Raw genomic sequence first — 21,423 nt, 5'->3', positions numbered from 1 at the left:
GCTAGCGCTCTAATGTTTAGGGGGTGACCCCAGGAGCTAGCGCTCTAATGGTCAGGGGGGTGACCCCAGGAGCTAGCACTCTAATGGTCAGGGGGGTGACCCCAGAAGCTAGCACTCTAATGGTCAGGGGGGTGACCCCAGAAGCTAGTGCTCTAATGGTCAGGGGGGTGACCCCAGGAGCTAGCACTCTAATGGTCAGGGGGGTGACCCCAGGAGCTAGCACTCTAATGGTCAGGGGGTGACCCCAGGAGCTAGCACTCTAATGGTCAGGGGGTGACCCCAGGAGCTAGCGCTCTAATGGTCAGGGGGGTGACCCCGGGAGCTAACGCTCTAATAGTCAGGGGGGTGACCCCAGGAGCTAGCGCTCTAATGGTCAGGGGGTGACCCCAGGAGCTAGCACTCTAATGGTCAGGGGGGGACCCCAGGAGCTAGCGCTCTAATGTTTAGGGGGTGACCCCAGGAGCTAGCGCTCTAATGGTCAGGGGGTGACCCCAGGAGCTAGCACTCTAATGGTCAGGGGGGTGACCCCAGAAGCTAGCGCTCTAATGGTCAGGGGGGTGACCCCAGGAGCTAGCACTCTAATGGTCAGGGGGTGACCCCGGGAGCTAACGCTCTAATAGTCAGGGGGTGACCCCGGGAGCTAACGCTCTAATAGTCAGGGGGTGACCCCGGGAGCTAACGCTCTAATAGTCAGGGGGTGACCCCGGGAGCTAACGCTCTAATAGTCAGGGGGTGACCCCGGGAGCTAACGCTCTAATGGTCAGGGGGTGACCCCGGGAGCTAGCGCTCTAATAGTCAGGGGGTGACCCCAGGAGCTAACGCTCTAATGGTCAGGGGGGTGACCCCGGGAGCTAACGCTCTAATAGTCAGGGGGGTGACCCCAGGAGCTAGCGCTCTAATGGTCAGGGGGGGTGACCCCAGGAGCTAGCGCTCTAATGGTCAGGGGGGGTGACCCCAGGAGCTAGCGCTCTAATGGTCAGGGGGGGTGACCCCAGGAGCTAGCGCTCTAATGGTCAGGGGGGGTGACCCCAGGAGCTAGCGCTCTAATGGTCGGGGGGGGTGACCCCAGAAGCTAGTGCTCTAATGGTCAGGGGGGTGACCCGGGGAGCTAGCACTCTAATGGTGAGGAGGGGGGGTGACCCCAGGAGCTAGCGCTCTAATGGTCAGGGGGTGACCCCAGGAGCTAGCGCTCTAATGGTCAGGGGGGTGACCCCAGGAGCTAGCACTCTAATGGTCAGGGGGGGGTGACCCCGGGAGCTAGCACTTTAATGGTCAGGGGGTGACCTCGGGAGATAGCGCTCTAATGGTCGGGGGGTGACCCTGGGAGCTAGCACTCTAATGGTGAGGAGGGGGGTGACCCCGGGAGCTAGCGCTTTTAATGGTCAGGGGGGGGTGACCCCGGGAGCTAGCCCTCTAATGGTCAGGGGGGTGACCTCGGGAGCTAGCGCTCTAATGGTCAGGGGGGTGACCTCGGGAGCTAGCGCTCTAATGGTCAGGGGGGTGACCTCGGGAGCTAGCGCTCTAATAGTCAGGGGGGTGACCCCAGAAGCTAGCACTCTAATGGTCAGGGGGGGTGACCCCGGGAGCTAGCCCTCTAATGGTCAGGGGGGTGACCTCGGGAGCTAGCGCTCTAATGGTCAGGGGGGGGTGACCCCGGGAGCTAGAACTCTAATGGTGAGGAGGGGGGGTGACCCCGGGAGCTAGCCCTCTAATGGTCAGGGGGGTGACCTCGGGAGCTAGCGCTCTAATAGTCAGGGGGGTGACCCCAGAAGCTAGCACTCTAATGGTCAGGGGGGGGGGTGACCCCGGGAGCTAGAACTCTAATGGTGAGGAGGGGGGGTGACCCTGGGAGCTAGCACTCTAATGGTGAGGAGGGGGGGTGACCCTGGGAGCTAGCACTCTAATGGTGAGGAGGGGGGTGTGACCCCGGGAGCTAGCCCTCTAATGGTCAGGGGGGTGACCTCGGGAGCTAGCGCTCTAATGGTCAGGGGGGTGACCCCAGAAGCTAGCACTCTAATGGTCAGGGGGGTGACCCTGGGAGCTAGCACTCTAATGGTGAGGAGGGGGGTGACCCTGGGAGCTAGCACTCTAATGGTGAGGAGGGGGGTGACCCCGGGAGCTAGCACTCTAATGGTGAGGAGGGGGGTGACCCTGGGAGCTAGCACTCTAATGGTGAGGAGGGGGGGGTGACCCTGGGAGCTAGCACTCTAATGGTCAGGGGGGGGGGGGTGACCCCGGGAGCTAGCCCTCTAATGGTCAGATGTGACCCCAGGAGCTAGCACTCTAATGGTGAGGAGGGGGGGGGGGGTGACCCCAGGAGCTAGCACTCTAATGGTGAGGAGGGGGGGGGGTGACCCTGGGAGCTAGCACTCTAATGGTGAGGAGGGGGTGGGGGTGACTCCGGGAGCTAGCACTCTAATGGTCAGGGGGGTGATCCGGGGAACTAGCCCTCTAATGGTCAGGGGGCTGACCCCAGGAGCTAGCAATCTAGTGGTCGGGAATGAACCTTGGAGCTAGAAATCTAATGAACGGGAGTGACCCCATGAGCTAGCAATCTACTGTGCAGATCTGATCACAGGCGCTAGCTTACAGTCTATTGGACAGGTGTGATCCCAGGAGGAAGTAATCTAGACTGATCCCAGGAGCTGTTAATCCTAAAAGACAGAGCTGACCCTGAGAGCTAGCAATCTAGTGAGCGTTACTGACCCTGGAAGTTATCTCACAGGAGCCAGCAGTCCAATTATGGACAGGAGTGACCCTATGAGCTAGCACTCTAATGGCCTGGAGTGACCCTCAGGAGCTAGTACTCTAATGTTCAGGATTTAGCTCTGCAATGTTCAGGACTGAACCCAGGAGCTAGCACTCTAATGGCCTGGAGTGACCCTCAGGAGCTAGTACTCTAATGGTGGTGATTTAGCTCTGCAATGTTCAGGACTGAACCCAGGAGCTAGCAGTCTATTTGTCAGGAGTGACCTCATGGGTTGGCTAAGAAAAGGTGGGTGCCTTGGAAGCTTGCGGTCCTTGTGAGTTATGCGATTCGCACTCTTCTCCTTACCCACAATCCTCCAGTAGAAGTTCAGGTGTAGTGGGTGCTGATCTGCAGGTTCTCTGAATATTGTTGGGTCCTTCACACTTTCATGGTTTCCTTTAAAAGTTTATTTACCTTTTTGTCTTCTCGCAGAGTTGTGTGACCCCGTGAAGCTGCCAAAATGTCTCGATTTTTTGCCACCGCCTCAGACAGCGAGTCGGAGGAATCTCTCTCTGGAGATGAAATCCTGCCCAAGCCAGTGGGAGGAACCTACAGCAAGCAGTGAGTATCTCTCCGTGTCCCGTACCGTTGTCACCCGCTGTACGCTCTGGACTGAACACCGATGGCTCATCAATCCTCTTCACTTATCTTCTGTTTTATCTCCAAAACTACAGGCCGCTTCTTCTCAGTGACGATGAGGAGGACACCAAGCGCGTGGTGCGCAGCGCCAAGGATAAAAGGTTTGTTTCTTTATCTGCCCATTGATGTGTACTGTCACTGGAAATATCTCGCTCCATACTATGGGGCAGGGGTCTCCAAACTTTCTGAACAAGGGGCCAGTTTACTGTTCTTCTGGCTTTAGGGTGTTTTTTTTTTAGTTTAAGGGGGCTGGACTGTGACCAATGGGAGTAGAAAACACCCTGGTGTAACCACTGCCCCATCGTTGGTGGCAGCAATAGTGCCCCATCGTTGGTGGCAGCAATAGTGCCCCATCTTTGGTGGCAGCAATAGTGCCCCATCATTGGTGGCGGTGGGAGGAATTGTTGAGATGTAGATTTTTCAAGTAAGGAATGTACCATCCTCTGTTGCTAGGAGACAAACCGCTACTGCCACCTAGCGTATTCTGTTGCTAGGACACAGGCAGCTATTGCCAACTAACGTACTCTGTTGCTAGGGCACAGGGGGCTTCTCAAGCAAAACACCCAACATCTACATCATCAGCTAGGAAACAGACGGCTATTGCCACTCAGTTGCGAGAACACAGGGAGCTTCTTCAGGAAGCCACCTAACATCCTCCGTTGTTGGAAAGCAGGCGGCTATGTCCACCTAGCATCCTCTGTTGCTAGGACACAGGCGGCTCTGTCCGCCTAGCATCCTCTGTTGCTAGGACACATGTGGCTCTGTCTGCCTAGCATCCTCTGTTGCTAGGACACATGCGGCTCTGTCCGCCTAGCATCCTCTGTTGCTAGGACAAAGGCGGCTTCTTCAGAAGCCACCCAAAGGTTCACATGCATACAACGTAATATGCAGGACCTGGTTTTATTAAAATCTTTAGGGGGGGGGGGGGTCAAATCTCGTCCATGAATTAAAATCTTCATCCATGGGGGGCCAAATCTCGTTATAGATGGATGTAGTAAGGCCACAAGTTTCTCAATGAGTAGATGTAGACTTGTTTTTCAAGATGCTAGTTCCCGGGCTTATATGAAGAGAAGGGTACAGTACAGGGGGGGGGGGGTTTGATCACCTCCTGTAGGTTAACCGCTTCCTCGTGAGAGTTGATCAGTTTGTGAAATGCAGATTTGGGACTTTTGGTCCTGTTCAGGAACTGGTTTCCATCAGGAAGAACCAACGCTTGTTTTTCTCGAACAGGTTTGAGGAGCTGACCAACATCATCAAGACGATTCGGAACGCCATGAAGATTCGAGACATGACCAAATGCCTGGAGGAGTTTGAGCTGCTGGGCAAGGCTTACATGAAGTCCAAGAACATCATAGACAAAGAGGGCGTCCCCCGATTCTACATCCGACTCCTGTCTGATCTGGAGGACTATTTGAACGAGGTGAGAAGCATTCACCTGAGAAGATGACCCTCTGTCAGGATGTGACTTATATTATCTATGAAGATTGATTACATCTAAAAAGCTCTAAAAATGGGAAAACGCATGTATCAGAGTCTAGGAGCCGCACACACCAAACAGATATGCAAAAAAAGGGAATGTTCCCCCTAGGGCAGTGATGGTGAATTTTGGCACTCCAGATGTTTTGGAATTAGGTTTTCAATGATTCTCATGCACTCTGCAGTGTAGGGGAGCATCATGGGAAATGTAGTTCCAAAACATAGGGAGTGCCAAGGTTCCCCATCACTGCTCTAGGGTTTTTTTTTTTTTTTGTGACATAGTATATTAGTCAATGGAGATATAAATATAATCTTTTATTATATGTATATGTCCATTGACTAATATACTACATCTAAAAATCTCAGACCTTTCTCAGATCGCTGAAATCTTTAGGTTTGAACAAGCTGTCTTTGTGCCTTTTTACTAACCATTTTTTGCTTTTCTTTCTGCAGCTCTGGGAGGATAAAGAGGGCAAGAAGAAGATGAATAAGAACAACGCCAAAGCTCTGAGCACACTGCGGCAGAAACTGCGCAAGTACAACCGGGATTTCGAAGCTCCGATCACTGCGTACAAACAGGTGAGCCGCCATTTACCAGTGTAGAGACTCGTCAGTGGCACCTACCGACACATGGGCCTTTAAGAGATTATATATATATATATATATATATATATATATATATATATATATATATATATATATATATATTCTAGCTATCTATATCTATCATTACAAAAAAAGCTAAAATTAAAAAAAAAAAAAAAAACACCCAATGTTTTTAACTTTTTTGCTATAATATCCAAATACAAATAAAACAATTCTTAATCAGTTTAGGCCAATATGGTAAAAAAAAAAATCAAATGTATATAGATTGGTTTGTGCAAAAGTTATAGCGTCTACAAAATGGGGGATTTATTATTATTATTTATTATTATTATTATAATAATATAATATTTTCTTTTTAACTAGTAATGGCAGTGATCCCAGATTTTTAGCAGGACTGCGACATTGCGTTGGACACTTTTTTTTTTGGGGACCAGCGATATTTATCGGTGCTAAAAATAACCACTGATCACTGTAATGTCACTGGCAGGGAAGGGGTTAATACTAGGGGGATCCATGGGTTAAATGTTTCCTAGGGAAGTGTTTCTAACTGGGGGGCGGGACTGACTGGGAGTACAGAGAGATCGCTGTTCCTGATCACTAGGAACAGCAGATCTCTCTCTGACGGCACGGGGAGCTGACCGCGGGTGGCCGGCGGAACATCGCGGCTGCTGGCTATGTGCATGGCCTCCTCCCCCCTGAGCTTTTAATGCGGCCAACGTACTCCTTCGGTGATTCACGCAGGGGAACCAACCTGCAGCAGTATGACGGCTGATGGTTGGGAAAGCGGTTAATATCCTCCTCATTGTGCAATTTGGCCACACCTGCTGTTCGATGCGCTTCGGGGGGGGGGGATAGTTTAGTTCCATCACCTAATGCTGATGTGGCCCGCCATGAAATTTGAGTTTGACACCCCTGCCATAGGGGTCTGCGTGAACAAGAGGCTGAAAATGGGCAGAATGATGCCCGTGTTCTGCCCAAAGAGAACCTCTGGTACTGAACAGAGGACAAAGTTGGGGGGGCAAGATGCATATTAAGCAAGGAGGGGAGGCAATCTCAGAGTATTTTTTACTCCTGTTGGATTCCCAAATATCGAGGTGTCTGATACTGTTTATATTGATGTCTGTTATGCTTTACTCGTGCTCTTTGTGTTTTCCAGAATCCTGAAGAATCAGCTGATGAAGATCAGGAGAAGGATGACGACGACGATTCAGAAGGTGAGGAATCCTTGTATGGCCTTAGGGAAAGGTTCCCATATTGGTAGAAATCGGGGGATAAATTGCTGCATAAAGCGGGATACCCACATAATAGCCAAACTGCTAGAGGTGCATTGCTCAGATCAAAGCATGAGCTTAGAAGAGAGAGCCATTGGTTCCCGCTGCTGTCAATCAAAGTCAGTTAGCCAATGAGGAGGGAGAAGGGGACAGGGTCGATCTGAGGTTCCATGTCTGAATGGACATACACAGCTGCGGCACGGGTGCCCCCATAGAAAGCTGCTTTCTGTAGGGGCACTCAGCAGGAGGGAGGGGCCAGTGAGGGACCCGAGAAAAGGAGGATCAGGGCTGCTGTTTGCAAAACCAACTGCACAGAGCAGGCAAGTATAAAATGTTTGTTATTTTTAACCAAAAAAGAGATGTTAGTATCACTTCAACTACTTAAATACCGGGCACTTGCACCCCCTTCCTGCCCAGGCCATTTTCAGCTTTCAGCGCTGTCACACTTTGAATGACAATTGCGCGATCGTGCTGCGCTGTAACCATGTGAAATTTTTCTAATTTTCAAAATAGAGCTTTTTATTTGGTGGTATTGAATCACTTCTGGGTTTTTTATATTTTCCTAAAAAAAAAAAAATCTAAATTTGTATTTTTCTCCTAGTTTCTGTCTGTAAATTTTGTAAATAAGTAATTTTTTTGCGGCACTTATGAGGCACGAATATGCTGCACAGATGGGTAGCAGTGATGGCCAGCACTGACTGGCATCACTAATGGGTACTGATTGCTGGCACTGGTCAGTGCTTTATTGTAATGAGGGCACTGCTGATCAGTACCCTGATTACACCCCCAGATGTCCTCTGAGGAGATGCTGCTGATCAGCTCTCCTCACACTCTGTCAGTGCGAGGCGAGGAGTACCGATTACCGGAATCTCTGTGTTTACATGTGACCGGCTGTGATTGGGCACAGCCGATCACATGGTTAAAGAGCCATGGGTCGGGGTTGCGCCGTGTCCTAGCAACACAGCACGGCTGCGATCGCTGACCGCCCCTGGGGGCGTGTAAGATTGGTTGTTCTGGGAGCCGTCATATGACGTTCACCCAGAACGAGAGCCGCACCGCCGTCATTTGATGGTGGGCGCGAGGCAAGTGGTTAAGGACCGATGATCCACAATACATTACATTTTTGTCAGGTTTGTATACACAGGGAGCAATGCATGCAATCTGATTTCTTCTTCTGCTTTCCCAGCTTCGTCTTCTAGTGACGATGAGAAGGATGAAGGTATGAGCGCCAGCAAGTTCCTGAAAAAGATTGAATCTGCACCGCCAGAAACCCGAAACAAATTTTTGAAGAAGGAGGTGAGGAGAAGTCCCAATGAAATTTCTGTCATCTTTCAGTTACTTTTGTAGCGCTGCAGAATTTGTAGAACATATGAGACTCTATTACAGGGATATGCAATTAGCGGACCTCCAGCCGTTGCAAAACTACAAGTCCCATCATGCCTCTGGGTGTCATGCTTGTGGCTGTCAGACTCTTGCTATGCCTCATGGGACTAGTAGTTCTGCAACAGCTGGAGGTCCGCTAATTGCATATCCCTGTTCTATTAGATTATTGACAGGAAAAAATAAAATGTATGGTGATCTAAATGTAACTTCTCTACAGGAGGCTGAAGATGATGAGGAATCCTCTGATGATGAAGACTGGGGCTCTGACTCCGACGACTCCGACTCCGAATCTGAGGATGATGAGGGCAAATATACTTCTCTGGCTTCCAAGTTTTTGAAGAAGTAAGTGATATTCGGGGGTGTTGTGTTCTGTGGGGGGGTCCGGCATCTTCTCGCTATACCGACGGGGCAACTACTGATGCATCTCCTGCATGTTGTGCTCTCTTTACATTCTCGCCACAACCGTCTCTGTATTTGGCACCCTACAGGTGCTGTGATTGGCCCAGGAATGTACACTGCTCTCATTGTTCATATAATAGGACAATGTTTAAAAAAAAAAAATCCCAATAAGCGTATATTGATTGGTCTGCACAAAAGTTATAGCGTCTACAAAATAGGGAAAATATTTCTGGAAGTTATTCATTTTCTTTTTTTACTAGTAATGGCGGCAATCGGCTTTTTTTTTTTTTTTTTTTTTTTTTGCAAGACTACGACATTGCAGGTGACAAATCGGACACTAGCTGACACTTTGACATACTTCTTGGGACGAGTGGCACTAATACAGTGGTCAGTGCTAAAAAAAAAATGCAGTCACTGTACTAATGACACTGGCAGGGAAGGGGTTAAACATAGCGGCGCTATACCGTCGGCTTTGCTGTGGGATTCGGCCGCTAGCGGTGCGATATTAACCCCCGCTAGCGGCCGATAAAGAGTTCATACCGCCCGCAATGCGCCTCTGCAGAGGCGCATTGCAGGTGGTATTGCCGCGGTTTCCCATTGTTTTAAATGGGAAGGAGCGGTATACATACCGCTCCAAAGATGCTGCTGACAGATTTTTTTTTTTCTCTCCTGCCAGTGTATCGCCTCAGTGTGACCCCCTCGGGCTTTCACATTGAGTAGGCAGTGCAGGAGTTTTTCAGGTGGTATAGCAGCGCTCTTTTTAGCGCAGTACCGCCTGAAAAACTCCTCAGTGTGAAAGGGGTCTTACTACGTTAACTGGGGGTAGACAGAGATCAGTGTTCCTGCTTAGCAGGAACACAAGCACTCCATCTTCCCCCCTCTCACAGAACAGCAGTCTGCATTGTTTACATAGGCAGACCACCGTTCTGCCTCTCCTGAGAATGATCGCAGGGTGCCGGCGAACATAGGGTCCACTGGACCCGCTGATTCGCTTCTGCTTTGTCCAATCGCAGCGGGAGCGAGTCACTGGAGGTGCGTGCTCCCCAGACCCAGTGCACAAAATCATGCACAGGTATGCGACTTTCACGCAGGAGGTCGCCCTGCCGCATTATATCTGCGTGGGGCGGTCCATATATAATTATAGAAAAGTGGCAAAGGAAGCCAATAAGTTGTGCTGCAGTACCAATCACAGGCTGGGGTAGGGACAAGACCTGTACTGCACCAGAGAATAAGGTCTCCTGCGCTGCCAGTCAGGACTGTACAAATCTCAGGGCTGGATGGGCAGACTCCTTGGCAGCTGCAACAACTTCGCTGAATTACCAGTGTGGATCTCGGCTTTTATTCTGGAATACATAATTTTCACCTGCCGTTCTTTTAGGTCGGCTCCTCTTGAAGGGGAACGCCAAACGATAGACAAAGAGAAGAAGAAAGAGAAGAAGAAGCAGCACCGTAAACTGAAGAAGGAGGAGGAAGAAGGTGAAGAGGAGGAGGAAGCGGGTGGAGGAGAGTGGGAGAAGGTCAAAGGAGGAGCCCCATTGGTGAAGGTAAGTGCCAGCCGGGGGCATGGAGGGGGTTTGTACGCTCCTCTCTTCTGGCCGTTTTTCTAATATCTGTTTCCTTTATCTGTAGGAGAAACCGAAGATGTTTGCCAAAGGCACAGAGATCACTCCCCACCTTGTGGTCAAGAAGCTGAACGAGATCCTCCAGGCCAGAGGAAAGAAAGGCACAGACAGGTGAGTTGCAGCATCCGCAGTGCTCAGTGTAATGACATGGTGGGTTTCCAGCATGATGGGGCACCTTCACTCCTTATAGGAGGATTGATCCTAAACCTCTAGATCAGTGGTCTCCAAACTGCGGCCCGGGGGCAAATGCAGCCCCATGCTTGCTTTTATGCAGCCCTTGAGGCACTGTTTTTTATCCACTGGTACTAAGAATGGGGCATTATTTCCCTTCCCACTGACACCAAAGATGGGGCACAATTCTTCCCACTGACACTAAAGATGGGGCACAATAACCGCAACAATGGGACACAATTCCTCCCCTGTGACCCCCCCAATTGGGCCCTATGACCCCAAACGATGGGGGGCCACATGTCCTCCCCCCTATGACCCCAAACAATGGGGGGGCCACATGTCCTCCCCCCTATGACCCCAAACAATGGGGGGGGCACATGTCCTCCCCCCTATGACCCCAAACAATGGGGGGGCACATTTCCTCCCCCCTATGACCCCAAACGGTGGGGGTGGGGGGGGGGCACATTTCCTCCCCCCCTATGACCCCCAACGATGGGGGGCACATTTCCTCCCCATAATACCAGCAATGGGGCACAATTCCTCCCCATAATGCCTCCATGATCAAAATAACTGAAATCCAATGAATGAAAGGGGTGGGCCAGGGACAGTCAGGGTGGGGAGGAAAGAGCTTGGGGTCTTCAAACTATGGCCCTCCGGCTGTTGTAGAACTACACATCCCATGAGGCATTGTAAAACATGACTAGGCATGAATTGTAGTTCCTGAACAACTGTAGGGCCACAGTTTGAAGACTCCTGAGCTAGATGAATCTGGACATCCTCCAGCCAGGAAATGAGGCGGAGCTCCATCTGATTTGCTGCAGCTTCTAATGCACTTTATGAGAAGCTCACAGTGTGCAGTGAAATCGGAGTAAGCCATTTCAGTCCAGGCGAGGAGCCGGTACAGCTGACTGAAGGGGAGGTCAGATTTGAAAGCACCGTCATCTGTTGACTACGTTTTCCTTGTTGCTCAGCTTATGTATTCTCTCACCTCGTTCCTTCTCTTCCTCCAGGGCGGCTCAGATCGAACTCCTGCACATGCTGGCCGCCATCGGCGCCGAACACAACCTCGGCCAAGGGATCACCGTCAAGATAAAGTTCAACATTGTGGCCTCTCTGTACGATTACAACCCAAACTTGGCCGCTTACATGAAGGTATGAAAATACCCCCCCCGGACATCATAGTGTAGTATATGGGAGAAGGTTGTTTGGGGTTCTTCAGGAGTTTTAAGGTCTTTTTGTGTGACTCAGCATCACATGTCCCCTTCTTTTCCTCCTCAGCCGGATATGTGGAAGAAATGTCTGGAATCTATTCATGAACTCCTGGATATCCTCTTTGCTAATCCCGACATGTTCATCGGGGAGAACATTGCAGAAGACTCGGAGAACCTCATCGTTTCAGACCAGGTAATGGCTTTGCTGCTTCCGTCATACTTAACCACTTGCCGCCCAAGGTACGTACATGGACGTCCTCGGGTTTGCCGTGGTTGTACCGGAATGATGATGGCACCTATACAGGCATCATCCCGGTATCATTCTTTTCAGCTGGCGATTTCTGTTTCATGCAGACTTGATCCGAATGTCTAGCCACTCGATTACTTCTGCAGGTGGCGTAAGGGGGTCTCACACACACAGCCCCGCTGCTGCCTCTTCTGGACTCTATGGTCCCATTGCAAAGGCTATGTGGCCGGCGGTGATGACTGACGTGTACAGAGAGGAACGGACGTCGTTTCCCCTCTCTGTAACCCCAGAGTCCGGGAGTGACGAGTAGTTTGTCACTTCTTGTTCCGCCCCTTTTGTTTACTTGGCCACCAGCAGCCAGGAAAGAAGCCGATAAGACCGATCTATGTCTGATATTTTTGGGTCTAATAGTTGAGCTAGTTGGCCACTCCAATTTGCTAATACAAGAGAGCCGACCGCCGGCTCAAAAAAAAAAAAAAAGGTACCGGGGTGGTCGGGTACAACCATTTGAAGATCAATGCCGTACCAGGTACGTTACTTGGGAGTTGATCCCCTTTGTAGATGAAGCAAACGCCACTCTTCTGGGAAGACTTTGCAAGAGATTGGGGGGGGTGTTGAGTTTTATGTACTGATGTTGGATGGGAAGATCTGGCTACCAGTCAGCGTTCCAAATCATCCCACACAAGTTCCTCCACACCAAACTCCTCAATCTATGTCTCTTTATTGAGCTGGCTTTGTACACCGAGGTACAGTAATGCTGGAACAGAAAAAAAAGCCTTCTCCAAAGTCTTACCACAGTTTACAGTTGTGTAAATATTACATTGGGTTACCGCCGCTGTAGCAAATAAAGTGTGATGAGAATCTCTGTGTCGTCCCTCCAGCCTCTGCGTGTCCGCGGCTGTATCCTCACTCTGGTGGAGAGAATGGATGAAGAATTCACCAAAATTATGCAAAATACCGATCCCCATTCACAAGGTATGTAGAGCACATGGCAGCTCCTGTCATTTACCACTTATACAATATGTAATATGTTGGGTTTTTTTCTGCGCGCACCCTCTTGACGGAAGTGCAGAATCATGTATGTGTGTGTGTGTGTGTGTGTAATAAAAAAATATATATATATATATATATATATATATATATATATATATATATTACAGGGACTATTTTGAAGGTGTGCCGTTGCGCTCCTATGCCAACAAGAGACCTAATGTTGAGTGAGTGCAGAGAGATGAGCTTGTCAGTCTTCTGCTTCTCCTTTCTCTATCTGATCACATGCTGGGGAAAACGAGAGAGAACTTTTATTTTGCTCTGACAGGCGGGGCTGTACCGTGTGACAGTTGTGTAAAATTAGATAAGACAAACACAAATCTTATCAGGCAGCAGTATTCAATGTGATGGTGCTTGAGGGGGACCCTTTTGGTTGCTCGAGTCTGTTTTGTTCATTTTGTCAGGAGACTAGCCTGCCTGTGAGTTCTGCCTTGTTGGGAATTTTGGGCTTCATCTCATGGTTTTGTTTATCTTCAGAGTATGTGGACAATCTGAAAGACGAAGCGCGTGTGTGCGAGGTGATCGAGCGCGTTCAGAAATATCTGCAGGAGAAGGGCAACACCGATGAGATCTGCCGGGTGTATCTCCGGAGGATCATGCACACTTACTACAAATTCGACTACAAGGCTCATCAGAAATTGCTCAGCACCGAGCAGGAGTCTAAGGTGATGTTTTCTATATAACTTCCTTCATCTCACCCAGCAGGACCAGCAATACCTTCTTTTATGATGATAATCTGTACTACAGAGCATGGGAAATATAGTTCCAACACTATTACATGGCTTATATGTGGGTGGTGACATGTAGGGCGAGATCACCCTCTGCTACAGCCCATGTCTACAGCCAGAGGAGGTCACATGATTTGAAATTTCTTTAGCCATACAAAAAAAAATCTCTTCTTTCTCTCTTCTCTTTTTTCTCCATCTCTTCTCCTCTTCAAATTTCTGTAGCCATACAAAAAAAATCTTGTCTCTCTCGTCTCTCTCCTTCTCTCTCGTCTCTCTCCTTCTCTCTCGTCTCTCTCCTTCTCTCTCCTTCTCTCTCCTTCTCTCTCGTCTCTCTCGTCTCTCTCCTTCTCTCTCGTCTCTCTCGTCTCTCTCCTTCTCTCTCGTCTCTCTCCTTCTCTCTCGTCTCTCTCCTTCTCTCTCGTCTCTCTCCTTCTCTCTCGTCTCTCTCCTTCTCTCTCGTCTCTCTCCTTCTCTCTCGTCTCTCTCCTTCTCTCTCGTCTCTCTCCTTCTCTCTCGTCTCTCTCCTTCTCTCTCGTCTCTCTCCTTCTCTCTCGTCTCTCTCCTTCTCTCTCGTCTCTCTCCTTCTCTCTCTCTCCTTCTCTCTCGTCTCTCTCCTTCTCTCTCGTCTCTCTCCTTCTCTCTCGTCTCTCTGTCTCTCTCCTTCTTTCTCGTCTCTCTCCTTCTTTCTCTCTCCTTCTTTCTCTCTCCTTCTGTCTCTCTCCTTCTGTCTCTCTCCTTCTCTCTCCTTCTCTCCTTCTCTCTCCTTCTCTCCTTCTCTCTCCGTCTCTCTCCTTCTCTCTCGTCTCTCTCCTTCTCTCTCGTCTCTCTCCTTCTCTCTCGTCTCTCTCCTTCTCTCTCGTCTCTCTCCTTCTCTCTCGTCTCTCTGTCTCTCTCCTTCTCTCTCGTCTCTCTCCTTCTTTCTCTCTCCTTCTGTCTCTCTCCTTCTGTCTCTCTCCTTCTGTCTCTCTCCTTCTCTCTCCTTCTCTCCTTCTCTCTCCGTCTCTCTCCTTCTCTCTCGTCTCTCTCCTTCTCTCTCGTCTCTCTCCTTCTCTCTCGTCTCTCTCCTTCTCTCTCGTCTCTCTCCTTCTCTCTCGTCTCTCTCCTTCTCTCTCGTCTCTCTGTCTCTCTCCTTCTTTCTCGTCTCTCTCCTTCTTTCTCTCTCCTTCTGTCTCTCTCCTTCTGTCTCTCTCCTTCTCTCTCCTTCTCTCCTTCTCTCTCCGTCTCTCTCCTTCTCTCTCGTCTCTCTCCTTCTCTCTCGTCTCTCTCCTTCTCTCTCGTCTCTCTCCTTCTCTCTCGTCTCTCTCCTTCTCTCTCGTCTCTCTGTCTCTCTCCTTCTTTCTCGTCTCTCTCCTTCTTTCTCTCTCCTTCTGTCTCTCTCCTTCTGTCTCTCTCCTTCTGTCTCTCTCCTTCTGTCTCTCTCCTTCTGTCTCTCTCCTTCTGTCTCTCTCCTTCTGTCTCTCTCCTTCTGTCTCTCTCCTTCTGTCTCTCTCCTTCTCTCTCGTCTCTCTGTCTCTCTCCTTCTTTCTCGTCTCTCTCCTTCTTTCTCTCTCCTTCTGTCTCTCTCCTTCTGTCTCTCTCCTTCTGTCTCTCTCCTTCTGTCTCTCTCCTTCTGTCTCTCTCCTTCTGTCTCTCTCCTTCTGTCTCTCTCCTTCTGTCTCTCTCCTTCTGTCTCTCTCCTTCTGTCTCTCTCCTTCTCTCTCGTCTCTCTCCTTCTCTCTCGTCTCTTCTCTTCAAATTTCTGTAGCCATACAAAAACAATCTGTCTGTCTGGCTCGTCTCTCTTCTTCTTTCTGTTTTTTTTTCTTCCCTTCTTCTTTCTAGAGATATGGTTTTGAGGAAAACAGGATTTTAAAGCTGAAGATTAGATATGCATGGTTATGATGGAGAGGCAGGGCGGAGACGTCAGTCTCCACCTTGTCCAATCGGTGAACGCTTTGCATTTGTTGAGAGAATGCAAAGTGTTTTCTTATTGGCACCTCTGCTGGGTTCGCTACTTTTTGTGTTCTCTAAGCAACAGGGCAGCAGTTTGGCACCAGACCCAGAAGCTAGCCGCAATCACTGTAGTAGTGGTGCCTTCAGTAATTTCCAGATTGCAGGAGGATCTACCAGGTGTATGACCTTTGCATACTGACATTGATGCAAGCTGGACCAATGAAACTATGCGAAATCATGCGTACCTGAACTTCAGCTTTAGGCTTGGTCTGAGGTATTGTCATGCAAACTTCCTTTGCCTGTAAACTTGTATATTGCTTACAGATCTACTTTCATCTTTTTCTGTTTCTCTATTTGAAAAAAATCAACAGCGTTTATTTAATTTGCTAAACGAAAATGATCATGACTGGCAATGATGACAGCCAATTAAAGTTTAAAAAGTAGTCCGGCTGCGAGGATTAGGTTGATGTTTCCCTGTAGCCAGCGAGGACGGGTTGATTTCTGTGAATGATAAGTAACCTGGATCTCTCATTCTGAGGTATTTATATTGATTTTTGATTCCTTTTGCAGTCAGAACAGGACCAGGCTGAGAACGAAGCTGAGGACAGCGCAGTCCTCATGGACAGGCTCTGCAAATACATCTACGCCAAGGACAGGACAGACAGAATTCGAACCTGTGCCATCCTGTGCCACATCTACCACCATGCCCTCCACAACCGCTGGTTCCAGGCCAGAGACCTCATGCTCATGTCCCACCTGCAGGACAACATCCAACATGCTGACCCTCCAGTGCAGGTAAAGAGCCGATCAGCGGACTTCAGCCAAAATCATTGGCTGAAATCGGCTGCCAAACTTGTACTGTGTCCAATCACAGCACAGGTCGAACCTGGAAGAAAGGCCGCAATGTATAGGTACATCACTTGGCTTGCAGCTGCTGCTAATGTTGGCGAGTGGGAAGTACTTTGGGTCTCCGTCTTATAAAGTGATATAAAGCCAAACTGATACACCCGTAGGAACTTTCAATGGTTGGTTAAGGTGGACCTCAACTCAGAAAGTGAAGATCTGCTAAGGTAGTGGTCATCAACCCTGTGCACAGGGCCCACTAACAGGCCAGGTTTGCAAGATAACTGAAATGCATCACAGGTGATATCATTTGCTGCTCAGTGATTGCAGTATTCTAGTCTGCATCTCCCCAAGGTAATGCATAAAACCTGGCCTGTTGGTGGGCCCTGAGGACAGGGTTGATGACCACTGTGCTAGGGTAGTAGGAATATTTGTAAATGCTAACCAGTTCCTACCGGGCGATGTCATGTGATGCAATCTGTCACTGGCTGTGTCCAATGGATCAGTGTACTGGTTTGCTGCTGGTACCATGTGATCACTGTGATTAATCGCAGCAGATCACATAACAATTGTAAACAATGGATGGCTTCCTTTCATGCCATCCATTGTGTACAATTGTGTTGCTAGCTGTGATTGGGCACAGTGATCACATGGTACAGACAGGGACAATTGCAGCCCATCTTACCATGCGATTGGTTGTGGCTAACCACAACGAAAACTGAATAGATTTCATAGAGTAAAATGTTTGCTTATAGCAATGAAATGAATTGCTATAAGCAATCCTAATGTGTAAAAAATAAAACTCCTGATCACTTGCCCAGAGTAGTACAATGTTACTATGGCACCATATTGCCTGTTTTTTCTATTGACAGGTAATGGCACCCCACTGGTCACGTCGAGCTGAAACATGCTCCTTCCGGTAAACCCGATTACTGCCCCCCCATCAGTTTACAGAGCAGCCACACCTATTACAAGCCTAATTCCAGCTCGCATTTGGAAACGCATTTATAAAGAGATCCTCCAGGATGGTGGATGTAAAAGATGGCTCAGGTCCCCCACTGCAGGAAACAGGACTAGCTGCTTGCGTTCTTGTATTTCCTGTCTACCTGCACACAGACCAGTCCAGCCCCTGGCTTGTTGGTCTTTAACACGAGGGGCCAACTGTAAGCATTGGAGATCCCCCCACTATCCCCCAGCAGGCTGGTGAGTCCTGGGTTGAAGGGGGCCCCAGAGGAAGTTGCCTGGCTGGGGTCGGGTATTTTCTACCCTCCCTTTCCTCTTTTGACCCCTTATTTGAATATTGGAGTTTTCTTGAATGCTCTGTGAGGCATGGGTAAGGTTGTTGCTACGGAACTGGCCCCATTTTGCCCCAGATTGGCTTTTCTTCATGGTGGTGTGGGTCTTAGACGTTCATCTGGTTATTTCTTCACCTAATCACCTAGCGTGGGTCCAATATAGTTGTCCTCTGTGCTTTTAAACAATTTTTATTGGTTTCATGTTGTGACCAGATTACTTTTGTCATTTCCAGATCCTGTACAACAGGACCATGGTGCAGTTGGGTATTTGCGCCTTCCGACAAGGCATGATCCGCGATGCACACAACGCGCTCCTGGACATCCAGTCTAGCGGGAGAGCCAAGGAATTGCTGGGACAAGGTCTGCTGATGAGGACCATGCAGGAGAGGAACCAGGAAACGGAGAAGATAGAGAAACGCAGGCAGATCCCCTTCCACATGCACATCAACCTGGAGCTGCTGGAGTGCGTCTACCTGGTGTCCGCTATGCTGCTGGAGATCCCTTACATGGCAGCCCATGAGTTCGATGCACGGCGGAGGATGATCAGCAAGCAGTTCCACCATCAGCTGCGTGTGGGAGAGAGGCAGCCGCTGCTTGGTAAGTCTATGGTGGGAAATTGGGGTTTCCAGGATATATTTATATATGTTTGTCTACCCAAAAGTGATATCTAATTTGTAGTTGAGTCTGCTGGATTCTTGTATCTCTGTAACTCTCACCCACCTCAACGATTTGGATGTTCCACCATCTTTCACTCCTAGTTTTCCACACCTAAAGGAGATCTGTGGTCACACTGTAAAATCGCATGTGTGATCTATTCCACCATTCCCAGCAAGACCAGTCTCTCAGTTTTTCATAATACCCTGTGAACATTTTGTAAATACTTGCTGATCCTGCCAGTATAGAACCATTGGGTATTCCCTTCATTTTGATAGGCTGACAACACTCTTCCTAGATCTTGCCCTTGGCGATGGCTCCATCATTGATGACAAGCCAAGATCCACCCACAGATTGACAACACATAGGGGTTGATTTACTAAAACTGCAGAGTGCAAAATCTGGTGCGGCTGTGCATGGGAGCCAATGGGTTTCAACTTGTTCAATTAAAGGGGTTGTAAACCTTCGTGTTTTTTCATCTTTAATGCATCCTATACATTAAAGGGGAGTTCCAGCCTTTTTATGTTTATTAAAAGTCAGCAGCTACAAAAGGTGTGGCTGCCGACTTTTAATAAACAGACGCTTACCTGCGATGCGGCCACCTGGAGCGTCGCTCCTCTCCGCCGGGGCCTCCATTCACATTGTGGGCACCCGGCCCGTGACAGCTTTCGACTTCACGGCCGGGCACTCGCTGCACATAGGCGAGTCGCGCTGCGCTCTGAGTGGACAGGCGATCTCCTGGGAATTGTCACATGTCACAGGAGATTGCCTAAAGGGAGGGGCCGCCTAAGGCGAGAGGAAGAGTTGCCTGGGCGGAAGTGGAAAGTGGTACAGGAAGTACCCACTCCTACCAAAGCCCCCCCCCCCAAAAAAAAATGACACGCCAAATGTGGCATGTAAGGGGGGCGAGGAGTGCTTAAAGCAGAAGTTCCACTTTTGGGTGAAACGCTGCTTTAAGGTGAAATAACACCTTGCACTGTCCAGCCCTCCCGAGCCCCCGTTTTATTTACCTGAACCCCCGAATTTCCATGGGCGCGATCCGGCGTCGTTCTCTCCACTGCTTCTCGGCTCTTTATTGGATAGATTGATAGCAGTGCAGCCATTGGATCCTGCTGCATTCAATCGCCTGGGGGGGGGGGGGGGGGGGGGGCCGAGTCATACAGTGTCTATGGACGCCGACTGTGTGACACAGGAGCACGCCCGCAAGGTAACCCCCCTCGGGAGAGACCTTTCCAGAGGGCGTTAGCTATTGCGGGGAGGAGCTGCGAGAGCCGCCGTGGGACCCCAGAAGAGAAGGATCGGGGCCACTCTGCGCAAAACAAACTGTACAGTGGAGGCAAGTATGACATGACTTTTTTTTTTTTTTTTAAATGAACCTTTAGTGTCACCTAAAGCTTTGACATAAAAACCTGAAAGCCGATTGGTTTCTATGCAGAGATGCACCAGATTTTGCACTCTCCAGTTTTAGTAATCCAACCTCCATTACTGTTTATGCAAGAGCTTGCACTTCCTGGATGTGTGCACACCTTGCTTAAGGTGATTTGTAAAGGTTTTTTTTATTTTTTTAAAATAACAAACATGTCATACTTATCTGCTCTGTGCAGTTGGTTTTGCACAGAGCGGCCCGATCCTCCTTTTCTGGGGGTCCCCTGGTGGCGCTCCTGGCTCCTCCTCTTCGGTGAGTACCCCAACGGATAGCTGCATTCCATGGGGGGCACCCGTGTGGGCGCGCTCCCGCTGCTGCCTCCATTGACAGACAGGACTCGGCCCTGTGCCCGTGTCACTGAAGTTGATTGACCGCAGCAGGAGCCAGTGGCTCCTGCTGCTATTTTTTGGATGAGAACCCGAGACCGCGGCTGGAGTTGCTGGACTCATGCTCATCGCTGGAATGACCGGGTCCAGGTAAGAAAAAGGGGGGCAGGTGCAGCACAGAAGGGTTTTCACCTTAATACATAGAATGCAATTTTTTTCTTTTTGGAGTGTAATATAAATTCTACAGGAGAGTTGAACCGTGTAATTGGCAACTCTGAAAGAGGTTTTTCCTATTGGATTCTGAGAGATGCAAAATATTTCGGATGTAGTAACTCTCCATCCTCCAAAATCTGAACAATCTTTCTTTTGGATGAGATCAATGCGATTCCTTAAGTTGTATTATGTTGTGACTTGTGGTCTAATCACCGTGTCCTCCTCCATCCCTCAGGTCCCCCGGAGAGTATGAGGGAACACGTGGTCGCTGCTTCAAAGGCCATGAAGATGGGAGACTGGAAGACCTGCAGGAACTTCATCATTAACGAGAAGATGAACGGGAAGGTGTGGGACTTGTTCCCGGAGGCAGACCGCGTGCGGAACCTGCTGATCAGGTAGGAAGTCCCGCCTGTTCTTGAGAGATCCTAGCCCTGCCTGTAATAAGGTCACATTGTCACCACCTTGTCTTCTTTCATCCTCAGGAAGATCCAGGAGGAATCTCTAAGGACTTACCTCTTCACCTACAGCAGTGTCTATGATGCTATCAGGTCTGAGTCCCCTATGTGGCTGTCATGCTTTAATGTGTGCTACAGATTACGTGTTGGAGAAGTCTGTGTTTGTGAACCCTTTCTGACTTTTTCCTTTACTTCCTGTGTCTCTTCTCTTCCAGGATGGGAATATTGGGAGACATGTTTCAGCTGGAGATCCCCACAGTACACAGTATTATCAGCAAGATGATCATCAATGAGGAACTGATGGTGAGTCTCACATGTGATGTCATCACCGTTTTCTATGTCCGTTGTCCTGTAAAGCAGAGGTCATCAACCCTGTCCTCAGGGCCCAACAGGCCAGGTTTTATGCATTACCTTGGGGGAGATACCGACTAGAATACTGCAATCACTGAGCAGCAAATGAGATCACCTGTGATGTATTTCAGTTATCTTGCAAACCTGGCCTGTTAGTGGGTCCTGAGGACAGGGTTGATGACCACTACTGTAAAGGACGATACACATAATATTTCTCTAAGGCAGGGCTCGACAAAATCCGGGCGTCCGATCGCAATTGCGACAAATTGTGATCTGGCGCCCAGGGAAACTTAGGCCTGCAGAAGGCCGCAATGCCGCGGACTCAATTACCAGCCGGCGCGATCGCGGTGGGCCCGCACCTGCCAGTAATTGAGGC

At 49.4% G+C, this 21,423-nt stretch overlaps 1 protein-coding gene across 2 annotated transcripts in view; it reads left to right on the top strand.

The window, feature by feature from the left end:
• LOC120943027 (eukaryotic translation initiation factor 3 subunit C) overlaps positions 1–21,423 on the top strand; it is a 28,569-nt gene that overhangs the window by 1,618 nt on the left and 5,528 nt on the right. For both annotated transcript variants that reach the window (XM_040356079.1, XM_040356078.1), the window contains exons 2-19: positions 3,182–3,310; positions 3,424–3,489; positions 4,619–4,808; positions 5,318–5,443; positions 6,627–6,684; positions 7,928–8,037; positions 8,342–8,466; positions 9,902–10,067; positions 10,153–10,256; positions 11,327–11,468; positions 11,595–11,720; positions 12,656–12,749; positions 13,302–13,489; positions 16,055–16,279; positions 17,856–18,219; positions 20,477–20,636; positions 20,724–20,789; positions 20,912–20,999. In XM_040356079.1, the coding sequence (XP_040212013.1) occupies positions 3,210–3,310; positions 3,424–3,489; positions 4,619–4,808; positions 5,318–5,443; positions 6,627–6,684; positions 7,928–8,037; positions 8,342–8,466; positions 9,902–10,067; positions 10,153–10,256; positions 11,327–11,468; positions 11,595–11,720; positions 12,656–12,749; positions 13,302–13,489; positions 16,055–16,279; positions 17,856–18,219; positions 20,477–20,636; positions 20,724–20,789; positions 20,912–20,999 (2,499 nt within the window). In that variant the 5' untranslated portion in view covers positions 3,182–3,209. The remainder of the gene's footprint in view (positions 1–3,181; positions 3,311–3,423; positions 3,490–4,618; positions 4,809–5,317; positions 5,444–6,626; positions 6,685–7,927; positions 8,038–8,341; positions 8,467–9,901; positions 10,068–10,152; positions 10,257–11,326; positions 11,469–11,594; positions 11,721–12,655; positions 12,750–13,301; positions 13,490–16,054; positions 16,280–17,855; positions 18,220–20,476; positions 20,637–20,723; positions 20,790–20,911; positions 21,000–21,423) is intronic.

The sequence above is a fragment of the Rana temporaria genome, chromosome 6, assembly GCF_905171775.1.
Source record: "Rana temporaria chromosome 6, aRanTem1.1, whole genome shotgun sequence".
Lineage (NCBI taxonomy): Eukaryota > Metazoa > Chordata > Amphibia > Anura > Ranidae > Rana > Rana temporaria.
The sequence above is the reverse complement of the archived record's forward strand: the minus strand, read 5'-3'. Positions and strand labels throughout refer to the sequence as shown.